Source organism: Alosa pseudoharengus, unplaced genomic scaffold (assembly GCF_046254945.1).
Source record: "Alosa pseudoharengus isolate Yale_2024_CS ecotype anadromous, Long Island Sound unplaced genomic scaffold, YU_APseudo_1.1 YU_APseudo_1.1_scf_16, whole genome shotgun sequence".
NCBI lineage: Eukaryota > Metazoa > Chordata > Actinopteri > Clupeiformes > Clupeidae > Alosa > Alosa pseudoharengus.
The window spans coordinates 3,923,213-3,935,255 of NW_027468630.1; the positions used below are offsets into that span (position 1 = coordinate 3,923,213).

At 42.1% G+C, this 12,043-nt stretch overlaps 1 protein-coding gene across 1 annotated transcript in view; it reads right to left on the reverse strand.

Annotated features, from left to right (window-relative positions):
• Window positions 1–8,742, reverse strand: part of pdpr (pyruvate dehydrogenase phosphatase regulatory subunit) — a 19,773-nt gene extending 11,031 nt beyond the window's left edge. Inside the window, exons 1-9 of the mRNA XM_076286752.1 lie at window positions 8,622–8,742; window positions 7,460–7,742; window positions 7,181–7,314; window positions 6,963–7,044; window positions 6,382–6,545; window positions 6,046–6,167; window positions 5,795–5,912; window positions 4,858–5,007; window positions 1,782–1,974 (exon numbers count right to left, since the gene is read on the reverse strand). Of these exons, the coding sequence (XP_076142867.1) occupies window positions 1,782–1,974; window positions 4,858–5,007; window positions 5,795–5,912; window positions 6,046–6,167; window positions 6,382–6,545; window positions 6,963–7,044; window positions 7,181–7,314; window positions 7,460–7,731 (1,235 nt within the window). The 5' untranslated portion in view covers window positions 7,732–7,742; window positions 8,622–8,742. The remainder of the gene's footprint in view (window positions 1–1,781; window positions 1,975–4,857; window positions 5,008–5,794; window positions 5,913–6,045; window positions 6,168–6,381; window positions 6,546–6,962; window positions 7,045–7,180; window positions 7,315–7,459; window positions 7,743–8,621) is intronic.
• Window positions 8,743–12,043: the final 3,301 nt, after the last annotated feature.

Genomic DNA, 12,043 nt, shown 5'->3' on the forward strand with positions numbered 1-12,043 from the left:
ATGTAGCCTCTGACTTGTGCTGACTGTGTAATTTGCCCATACTTGTTATGATCAGAATAGAGCTTCAGGATGATGATCCAGTGCAAGTGAGGTGAGTAACACTTAGATTGCTCACACACATACTGTACACTCCCACACACCAACCCACTCACTCAACATATGGTTACTTACCCACACTTATAAGTTTGCCTGTTTTTCATTCATAGCGAGAGAACAGTGATTTCATAACGTTACCGTGGAGTGAGAAAAACGCAAAGTAGGTAGGCAGATAGGTCGTAAATTAGCTCAGACGTAGCTTTTGGTTTCAAAACCTGAGATTTTAGATTTAATAGTGCTTGTTTCTCGCTAACTTCTACAAAATATCAGGAAACAAACCCTGAACTTATAAGTTTGCCTGTTTTTGGTAGAGCTTTGGAGCAACGTTGACTATGTGACCAAAGCTGATGATACACAAGGCATCTTTCTGAGCCATGTTGCTGGGCAATGTTCCTGAGTATTGTTGTTCTGGCACGTTCCCTTTGATATTGGCCAACTTATTTTTCTTGAGAACTTTAATCATCAGTAGGCAAATTAACATGGTCATCTATGTGGTTGCCATGCAACACTAGTCAAAAAGTTGGCCCATGTATCACCTAAAGCAACACAATGAGAAATTCATATTTATGCCCCTTGGCATCATTATAACACCATTTAGCGCTTAGATGGCAGCCAGTTAGTTAAAAACCAACTAAAAGGGCAATTTTCACACAATGTATGCTCCATGATGAAATGCTTGTTGCTTAACAGACAGAGGATGAGCTTGATTTATTTTTACATTTGCCATAGTCAATGGGTTTAATAAGACATCTTGCAAAAGAAGGGCTTTAACCTTGGTATTTGGGGGGTCTTGCCATGGAAAAGTTTGGGAACCCCTTGTTATATGTCAGTGTACCATGAGTTTGAAGACGTTATTTTAAGGTAATAGAACTGCATCGGGTTGCTTTAACCTCACATTCTGTGTCTTGCTTCGGTGGTTAATTTGCACTTGACAAGTTCAGTTGTGACATTTTGAGTATATCTCCAATACAATATTTAGGCTATGAGATGCAACAGGCAGGTCGGCATAGTTGATCTGTTGACTGTTTGCAGGTTTATGGGATAGATTTGCAGGAGGAAAGCTGTTGCTCTCAAACACTGTCCACTTAATCAACAGAGTCCACTTAATCAACACTGTCCACTTAATCAACAGAGTCAGTGTGCTGATGAAGGAATAGATTAAATAGACAGATATGGAGGTTTTGCAAAGTGATTTCATGCTCCCTTTAAAGAGTATTTTTAGTATTTTCGAAATACAAAAATACAGTATTTTCTTTCGATACCTGGCGTGGCTACTGTATTTTGACGTTTATTTTGATACACTTAGAATTAAGGTATTTGATATTTTATCTTAAAATACATTTTGAAGTATTTTTGCCCATCCCTGGGTATGGTGAGCTGTCGACAGGTATAGTTAACTTTGGTATAGGTATGAATCCACTTTATTTAAGTGGTTGATTTTAAATTAGCTTTAAAGCTCTAAAAATGTGACTACCGGTATTCACAGACATTAGCAGCAACAAGATTAACTGAAGTATAGCCACTTAATACATTTGTTGACTTTGAATTTTGAAATTTTGAAATTCTGGGTCTTTACATTACAGTACATTTCCCAGCTCTATTGTAAACTTCTGCTCTATGACTGTATTTGTTTCCCCGAAGATATAGTCAGGGCTTCTTCCACTGAAACTCAAAACCTTGCTTACTTTCCGGCTCCCCCGGCAAAAGAAAGGCCGGAGGAGTTCATGCCAGCGAGGACGTAGTAGCCGTGCACGGACGGTGTCTCCCCCATCAGGCAGCGCATGTCTGGGGTGAAGGACTCGGGGCAGTTCACCAGCTGCTGGATCTCGGTGGACTCCAACCCCGGCATCCGCCTCAGGAGGGCACTCAGCATGGGCTCTGTGTGCAGGGGGAAGGAAAGGGTAAGGAGGTCACAGAGGGACAAACTGAACTTGCTCTGCACTGTATTGCATTATTTTTTTTTATTTTTTTTTTGCCCATTTGATCCAATGACAATAGTTTTGAGCACAGCAACAAGAAAAAATACTTTAAAATAACTTTTAAAATAACTGAAACAACTGAAAAGCCAGTGTTGCTGTGATAATAATAATAATAATAATAATAATAATAATAATACCTGAGTAGGCAGTCAAAGATTTTAAACAGTGCAGAACCTATCTGTCTAGACTGAGATAGCACTGACTGTATTGTTTGAGTGGTAGAATGTATAAGCTGGTGCGGTAGAGTGCGTTACACCGTGTGGGCCGAGGAGCACTGGTAAAGGCCATCCTCATGGACTTGCAGTAAAAGGGTATGCACACTGACCCTGCTGGCATGTTGACTTACACACCTGTCAGCGACAATAACCTCCCAAATGTCATCACTGTCTCTGCAAAACCCTGCGCCTCGCATAAGCAAGCCACATGGATACATACGGTAGCCGAGTCCAGTTTCACATTTTACAGATTATAAGATCCTTTTTGGTCAAATATGTACAGTTTACAGCTGAATTGGTTGTAGGTCTTTATACAACAGTTAGATCCGGTCAAACTATTTATTAATTTCTGATTGGACGACAAGCATTCCAAGAGTCACCACAAGTGGGGGTATCCCAGTACAACCCCATTCAAGACTTTTTATTGTTAGTAATTATCCAACACAAACATTTCATTCATTCATAGCGAGAGAGCAGTGATTTCATAACGTTACCTTAAGAGTGAGAAAAACGCAAAGTAGGTAGGCAGATAGGTCGTAAATTAGCTCAGACGTAGCTTTTGGTTTCAAAACCTGAGTTTTTAGATTTAATAGTGCTTGTTTCTTGCTAACTTCTACAAAATATCAGGGAACAAACCCTTATTTGTTAATACAGAAATACTGCCGTTTTAGCTCCACCATGTTGTTAATTTTCAAACAACGTACGTCTCTCCAGTGGCAACAGTAAATGACAAGCCTAAAGATTACAACTATTTTTGTGGGTGGGTCAAAATATTTTTTCACAATGTTGTATCTTAAAATTAAATTAGTTGGTAATGGAACTGTTGTATAAAGGCAATATGACACTCGTCATTGCCGTGGGGCTGGTAAAGGATATGCCCACAGCTGTAATTCTGGATATCCTTTACCAACGCCACTCACACTCGTGTTTTTTTATTGCTTAAGAATACAACACACAAATCTAGAAATAAAAAAACAGTTTAGCTTAGGCCTAATTCTGTGAGCTGAAATTGATAATAGGAAAAAGTAGGTGTGCTCAAGTCCAAGTAAATGAAGTCTTTAGGTGTGAATAAAGAATAACTGTGATAGTAAAAAGACAAAAGCCTACTCTTTCTTAATTTATTGGAAGCAAGTCAGTAGACAGACACATTTAGGTTCTAACTAAGCCATCTTCTGTCTAGTGTCTGAAACTAATAATCAGACATTAACCTGGCAGGTAATCCCCGCTAATGGCATGACATAATCATCCAGCTCCTCTGCTCACACACACACAGTCCCTCCCTCCCTCCCGTCACCTCTTGTAATGGCGTGAGAGTGGTAACAGATATCACAGGCCTGACCTCGTTCATGGGGCGACAGGCACCCAGCCAAGAGATGAGGGCCCTAAATCAGAGCCACTCACTCCGCTTATTCTCAAGCACAACAGAGAGCAGCCGTGCTAATGCTAAGGCTGGAGGAGCAGTGGGTTGAGCATGAGCAGCACAGTTTCTGTCTAGAGACATGCAAACAGAGGGAGGCAATCAGCCTGTGGTGATTTTTTAATGACACCTTTCCAAGCATTCAGTTCATAGGAGAAGCAGAGTTTCCCCTCCTCATGCACTATTCTTGCCCAGCATTTTATTACAGACATATGAACTACTTTTGCTTTAGTAGTACAAAGGACTCCACTGTGCTCTAAAAGTTCATGTGTTCTATTAGGACACCAGCTGTATTAAGTGTACACAACACCATGCACAACACCAGGTTGACCTTTACTTCCAAGCCAAGATCACTCTCACAAAGGGGTCATGGTGAAACTACCTCACGATAGAAACATGTTGTACACTATCAATAAATTAAATGGGTTAGTGATAACATATCAATATTACACTGTTACATCAGATATAATCAAAACTGTACCATCAACATTTCTATTTAGAGACGGTAGGTCAGGCGCAACTTCACCAACTCACAAGGACACATTGGTTTCTTTAAACTTAGATAACATTTGACTGCTTTACAATGACACTTCACTTTCAGACAAAATATTTTAACCAGCATACATAAATCAAACTGACTACAGCCTGAACACACTGAAAGTACACATGACGTGAAATCAGCTCATATACACACAGCAGAGTAACGTGAAAAAACAGCTGAATCAAACAGACAGACAGAATCAGAATTGGGGCAGCCGTGGCCTACTGGTTAGCACTTCGGACCTGTAACCGGAGGGTTGCCGGTTCGAATCCCGACCAGTAGGCACGGCTGAAGTGCCCTTGAGCAAGGCACCTAACCCCTCACTGCTCCCCGAGCCCTGCTGTGGATGCAGGCAGCTCACTGCGCCGGGATTAGTGTGTGCTTCACCTAACTGTGTGTTCACTGTGTGCTGTGTGTGTTTCACTAATTCACGAATTGGGATAAATGCAGAGACCAAATTTCCCTCACGGGATCAAAAGAGTATATATACTTACTTGAATCAATGCATTCACCACAGTCTCAAAAGACCAGCTTCCTTTAACATATAAATACAGCTGATCAGCAAAGTCAAAAACAAATAAGCACCAACTCAAGCACCACACAACTCACCAAAGTGATCCCAGTCTTCCTGTGTGTTCTGCACGTCCTGCTGGTTGCGTCCCTCTGTGAAGATGGGTTTAGGGTTCTTCTCGAAGCCCCCTGAGAGGACGCCCCCCTGCCACGCCCGCACATAGATTCTCCCATCCATGTCCATCACCACTGCAACAAGCCACACACACACACACACACTACTGTAGGTACCAGTAGGCCTACACAATGCTAATCACAGCCTTGTAGGGAACAACTGAACCCATTTGGCTTTCAAATTGGAAACTGAACATCTGCAATAAATTACACTCTGCTTTTTCCTTCTGAGCCAAGTTTCCACATTAGAGGTGGTGGACTGAAATGAAACACATTTAATACACATGGACACACTCTCCTGATCATTATGCAGCGAGTTCTGCAGAGTTACCACTGATCTCTTACAGAATACTGCACCTACTGATAGTCTAGTGCTTCAAACGTGACGTTCTGAAGTCAGCGGTTACTCTTGAGGTTACACGGATATCCTAGTAACCCTGCTCCATAGTACAACTCTCTGGCCTGGTTCTTAACGATAACTATAACCAAATATTGTTCTTGTTAATATGAATGACTGCGTTCACACATAAACTATAACGATAACGGCATGAAGAACGATATCGTTGGGGATCACTTTCAGAGCAATTTTGAGAATGATAAAAAGCTAATAGCCAATCAGAACCCATCAAATTTTAGCCGTCACATTTATTAACACAAGGAGAGACTTTGTTTATCGTTGATTAATGTGAACGCTTTTATCGTTATGGTTATAGTTATCGTTCTTGGTGTGAATGACCCTTTACACCAGGTATATAGGAGGAGGAAACAGAATACACATGGAAACTATTTCCCCGCCATCTACACAGCTCATCGTGGCACAGGGGAGTGTGTGGGATGTAGGGAGTTCTGGCCTGGTGCTTACCTGGCGTGTTTGGTGCAAGCGGCTGCTCCAGCGGCTTGGTGAGGAGGTAGAAATGCTCACAGCCGTGCAAGGGAACAGACATTTTGGTCTCACTGGCCTGGCCAAGCTCATATGCCCACTGCAAAAAAGACACACAAAAAAACATGAGGCCCAGGTGTCCTTCCGGCCTGCCTGTGTTCACTGTGACTGTTACCAATTGTGTTAATGCTTGTTAAGGTTGTCAAAGCTCCGCAATGAGTGATGCTTTTCACCTGTCCAGCACAGTTGACAAAGTATTCACACTCAATGGGGCCTCTATCTGTCTCCACCCCAGTCACGTGGCCCTTCTCCAGCAAGATATGGTTGACGGTGGTGCGCTCATGGATTTGCACTCCTTAATCCAGTCATTTGCATGCCAGACCAAAGAAAAAGGAAAAAGAATTAAGCGACACAAGGCCCCATGGAAAAGGAAAAAATAGCAGCGACACAAGGCCCCATGGGGAAAAACAAAACAATAAGACACAGACAAAGGAAAAACAATACAGACAAGTTAGAACATAACAGAGTCATAACTTGTTAATTCATGTCTGTCAGTGCTGGCTGCTCACCATAGCTGGCTGCGGCCACAGCCAGGGCATGGTTAACATCTGGGGATGAGACCACTGCATCTCCAGGTAGGTGTAGAGCCCCAACTAGGTCATGAATGTTAACCAATGGGTGCAACTTAGCCACTTCTTTGGGTTTGATGACATTGCAGTTGATGCCCATAACCCTGAACAACAGCAAAGACAAAAGTGGAATCTCACAGGAATCCTGCATGACCAATTAATCATAATCACTAAAGTCACCACTAGCTAAGTATGAGGTGTGATTTGAAGCCTTTTGAGCAGCCTGTCCTAGCCTTTTGAGCATTACAATATGCAAAAGACAAAGTCAAATGTGTAAAAAATTAACTTGTTCTAAGAATGCACGTAAATGGTTTGTTTACACTGTAAATATGCTTTCGCCCCTTGAAACCAGAGGCCACTACTGAAGACCTGGGTCAATGATCCACCCTTGGAGATAAGACAACCATCAGTTTGTCACTATTATATTTCTCTGAGGCCTTCTAAAAAGCTCTCCTGAGGGGAAAGGTCTACTTGAGAGGAGGGCAGAGGCGGGGGGGGGGGGGGGGGGGGGGGGCACTTACTTCAGCCTGGATGCCAGGCGCTTCAGTGAGAGGAAACGATCCTGATTCTGAGCTAGACACAGAGAGCCAGTCCTCACAAACCCTGTATGCCCATCACACACACACACACACACACACACACACAGAGTGAATACTTAAAAATCCTCATAACTACAGAGAATTCTCAAACTTTGAGAAAAGTAAATGTTGAATGGCAAAGGGCAAAGTTGATACACCACCTGTTTTAACCCCTGTTTCTTCTTCCAATCGCTCATACAGTGCATTAGAATAGTCAGCCATTTTGCTTTCAATGATGATAGGCTTGGCAACACTGACAATTCCTGCACACATACGAGTGGTGCCTGCTCCCAACCTGTCACAAGAAAATACAGATAGGACCTTGTGAACGAAAATAACAGCCACCAACAAACAACTGCAGTTATTCAAGCTCAGTTTCTATGTGTCTACATATCTCTGGAAAGAATCAACAATGGAGACTTGTTTAGGTGGTCCCATACCGTCCTTGCTCAAGTAGTACAATCTCTGTCCATCCTAGTTTTGCCAGGTGATAAGCCACTGAAGTGCCCACTATGCCTCCACCACAGATCACCACTCTGGCCTGACTGGGTAACGGTGTCTGGTGCTGAGTGTCCACTCCCGAAGTTAAGTTTCGAGGGGAACTCCATAGGCCCCGGCGAGCAGGCTGAGTCCCCCAGCAACCAGCATCTGACAGCAGCCGGGGGAACAGGGCCGGGGACAGAGCCCTGGAACTCCGCACGCAGCTGCGCATGGCTGTCCTACCTGTAAAAACCAGGAACGTTAAACAGGCAGAGTAAATACGCCTCAAACATTCGCCTAATACAAAATGTATCACGTAACACTGGTAAAAACCTATCTTACACATTGGATAAGGAGACGTCGCGAGCTTGAATGTGACGTTATGTTAGACTCAAGTTATAGCAACATTCATCGATAGCTGAATTTTGCTAGCTTGTCTGCAAGCAGATGGGTACTTTGTAGGCTAGGCTAGTAAATTGTTATGAATGTTACAATGTTTGCATGAAATGTAAGAATAAGAAGCATCTAAAATGGCTATTTCATACGTCAAAGTGATTAGTGAAAGTTATAGTGAGCTAGCTTATGTTACAGGCCAGCCTGCGCTGACCACTGTTTGACAGCGCCATCTGACCGTTACCTATCTGTTACAGGTATTTAGCAGCATAACTAAGTCTAAAAATTAAAATGGTAAGTTAACCCAACCCTGATAAAACACTCGGCTATGTATGACAATCTTGTATCAAAAGAAAAACAATATCGTTGTCAAACTACAGGCTACGATATGATATTTAATTAGCGAACAAGCTAGAATGCTAGCTTCATGTCATAGTACTACTACTACGTACGTTTTTTATTTTTTTTATATATAAGCTTTGGTTAAACGCCAACTTTTAAAGGTAATGTCTTCTGTATCTCTATGATCATCAATCCGTAACTTCATTAGCAAGATAAGTTAGCATGGTGGGGGACACTCCAGTGCAAACTAGTTGAGCTCTGTCAACACAGCTAGCTAGCTAGCCTGCTAACGCCAACTCCCCAAGGTTAGCTAGTCCAAACTGACCGCTAGTCTGTGTCAACATGAGCCCAATTGTCAAACTAATGCAATTGCAACTGTCTACTCACCAATTAAATACAGCTCTAGTTAGACGCCGGAGAAAGAGTCCGGCTTTAGTCCTCAGTGGAGGTTACAACACGAGAAGAAGTGTTTCTTGCGTATGTCAAACTGTCATGTTTGACTCGTAGACCCCGTGCGTCAGACTGCATGGAGAACTACAACTTTACGTGCCTACATCATTAAGGGGCGAGTCCCCACCAGCTTCTTGTGTGTTCACTGAGTAGAACCAGTACCGCATTTTACCAGGAGATGTCAGCACAATAACTTTTATCAGAGCCGAGATCTCTATATACGCTGTTTTATTACAGTGCACTGTAGCTAAGAAGAAGCCCAGTGATAACAGTATGCATTTTATGCACTGTAGCTAATAAGAAGCCAGTGATAACAGTACTATGCATTTTTATGCACTGTTATAATAAGAAGCCCAGTGATAACAGTAGCCTACAGTGCATTTTTATAAAAATGCATAGTACTGTTATCACTGGCTTCTTATTAGCTACAGTGCATAAAAATGCATAGTACTGTTATCACTGAGCTTCTTATTATAACAGTGCATAAAAATGCACAGTACTGTTATCACTGGCTTCTTATTAGCTACAGTGCATAAAAATGCATAGTACTGTTATCACTGAGCTTCTTATTATAACAGTGCATAAAAATGCACAGTACTGTTATCACTGGCTTCTTATTAGCTACAGTGCATAAAAATGCATAGTGCCGTTATCAGTAGGCTTCTTATTCCACTGACTTTCAGCTTGAATCATTTCACTTCATTCAAACTTTGTTGTGTAGGACTTCTAAAGGACTGGTGAGCTATTTTTCAATTTTGTAAACTTATACCTTTTGATATTAACAAAAAACAATGTTATCCCCCCCCCCCCCCGCCTGTAGACTTCGCATTGGGACACCTAAGCTCCAGTTTTAAAAGTCCTTGCTTATTTAACCTCCATTGCAACCAGGCCCGGGGTGGGTAATCGGGAGAATCGGGAGAATTCCCGGTGGGCCGCTTCACTTTTGGGCCGGTCGAGGAAAAAAAATATTGACATTAATTTGTCACGTTAGTCTATCTTCTCTTAAAGTAGGCTATACACGTTCCGCATTCTGTACATGACACCGTTGCCTCTGTATGGGTTGTAGCCTACCATGTGAGGGAGTTCTCCCCTCCCAAAAAGAGTTGGTTGGGTCCATATCGCCCGTCTTTTCCAAAAAGTTTTATCAGATAGCCTACCGGGCCGGCCCTACAGTAGCCAGAAGGATGGATGTGGAAAGAGGCCAGGAGGGATAAAACGGCCAGGTAGAATACTGCTAAATGTGCCAAGCTTCCAGATTACAGACAAAAGTGGCAACTGGTAAAGAGAGATAGCCTAGGCAATGATTAGCCTATTGACAATAATTATTGGGCTAATATTGGACGTGTAGCGTTGTCAAGCTATTCGCAAGCAACATATTAAATTACTTTAAAATTAGCCTTTTGTATCCGATTCATAGACTTTGCAGTATGCAAATATTGATAACAAAACTGAAGCATGATCTGTGTAGGCCTATGCAATAAAAATTGTAGCCTCTGAGCAGCAGATCAACCAGTCGACCACTGAAAATGATGAGCCCGAAATTAGTGATGAGGAGGCCATGACTACAGGGACAAGTAGAGAGGATAATTTATTCACCTTATTCAGCCCCGCCCATTTTTTAAAATTCCACATTGTCTTTAAACTTCCGGTCGGTTAGCTACGTCTAGTTAGCTTCATTGGGATAACACAGCAGAAGAGGATAGAGAGGCTATCTTGGGAGGAAAACGACAAATGCCATCAGGAGGTCAGATTTGCAATTGTACTTCGCTACCCAAGGCTATTCACCCCTATGGAGTGGGTAGACGATATGCGGCAGTGGCCGCTGTATCATGGAGAAACTCGCAAATCCGTATCTGTTTGGTAACTATGGTAACTAGTTTAGAAAGTCATTACAGAACAGCCGCTCCAAAGTCTGTGTTTTCCTAACTTCAGATAGGAAAGGTGTATAACAGAAATGTCTTAAGTCACCAAAATCCTAAATAAACGTTCCTAACTTTAGGATGACCCATAACATATGATGCCCGTCATCTCGATAGAGCTCTGCTATCTCAATGTATCGCAATGGATGCTACTGCTCAAACGGAAGTTCGGAGACAATGTGGGCAAAGCTAGCGCCCCCATGTATGCGCGCGGAATAAGGTGAATAGTTATTTAATGTAAGAAAGAGCAATTATGCTACATGATAAACATATATGCCTTGTTTGCTCAGAAGAGGGTGTAGTAAAGGAGTAGGCTAAATCACCAAACAACATTATAGCCTACTCATGCAAAAACATAGCCTAAACATTAGTTCAATATGCCTCTGTGGGAAGCGTGGGATAGGCTACATTTCAAAGGCTTTCTTTCTTTCTTTCTTTCTTTCTTTCTTTCTTTTTTCTTTCTTTCTGTTTTTGTTAACTTGTGGAATAGTGGAATATTTTTTGTTAACTTCTCAGTTGAAGTGAATTATAACCTTTACACATTTGTTGAACCATGGTACTAATAAAAACTACAGGATAAAAGCTGAAATGTTGCTTCATTTATCCAATTTCCACCACTATGGAAAACATGGGCCGGTCTTGGGCCTAAAACTCCTGGGCTGAAAAGTGGCCCCACTCCGGCCCTGATTGCAACCAACATAGCAACCACTTTTTTAGCATAGTAACCACTAAGATAACCTTAACAACCATCTAGATTACCCTAACAACCGCTTTAATTAACATAGCAATCACCATATCAACTACCAACACCCTAGCAACAACCTAACAACCACCTTAGCAGTCAACCTGATTACCATAGCAACCAACTGGCTTGTAGTATAATTTTTATATAGGCTTCTCATTTAATGAAATGTTTAGTTTAACCATGCATGTGCTATGGGAATGTGGTTCTCTTCATTCTTCGGTGTCCCTGAAGCCTCCTTCTATGGAAATTTCCATTGAGTGAGAAGAATGTTTGTTGTAGGCCATTTGAAGGTTAAGGGGGTTTGTAACATCCTTATCTCTCTAATACTAGCTGGATGGATAATTGTTGGGGGGGGGGGGGGGGGGGGGTGTGTATCTTGTGATTTTCCGTGTGTGTGTGTGTGTGTGTGTGTGTTAAAGGTAAGAACTGGCCTCACCCACAGATACATGGGATTGTTACTTGACATTTACTTTGGGTAACATTCTCCCGATATCGAGAAAAAGGCTGTAGTCTCACACCAGTTATCTTCGATTAATTTGGACCACAGGCTCTTTGTGGGGGGCCTAGTTGAGCAGCTGGCAATTGGTACAGGTGCAAATCAGTTTAATTGGCCCTTTATGATGTCATAATGCTAATGCAAAGTCAATGGGGAAAAATAAGCTTGTTTTTTGTTAACATCTCAAAGTATAAAGTTT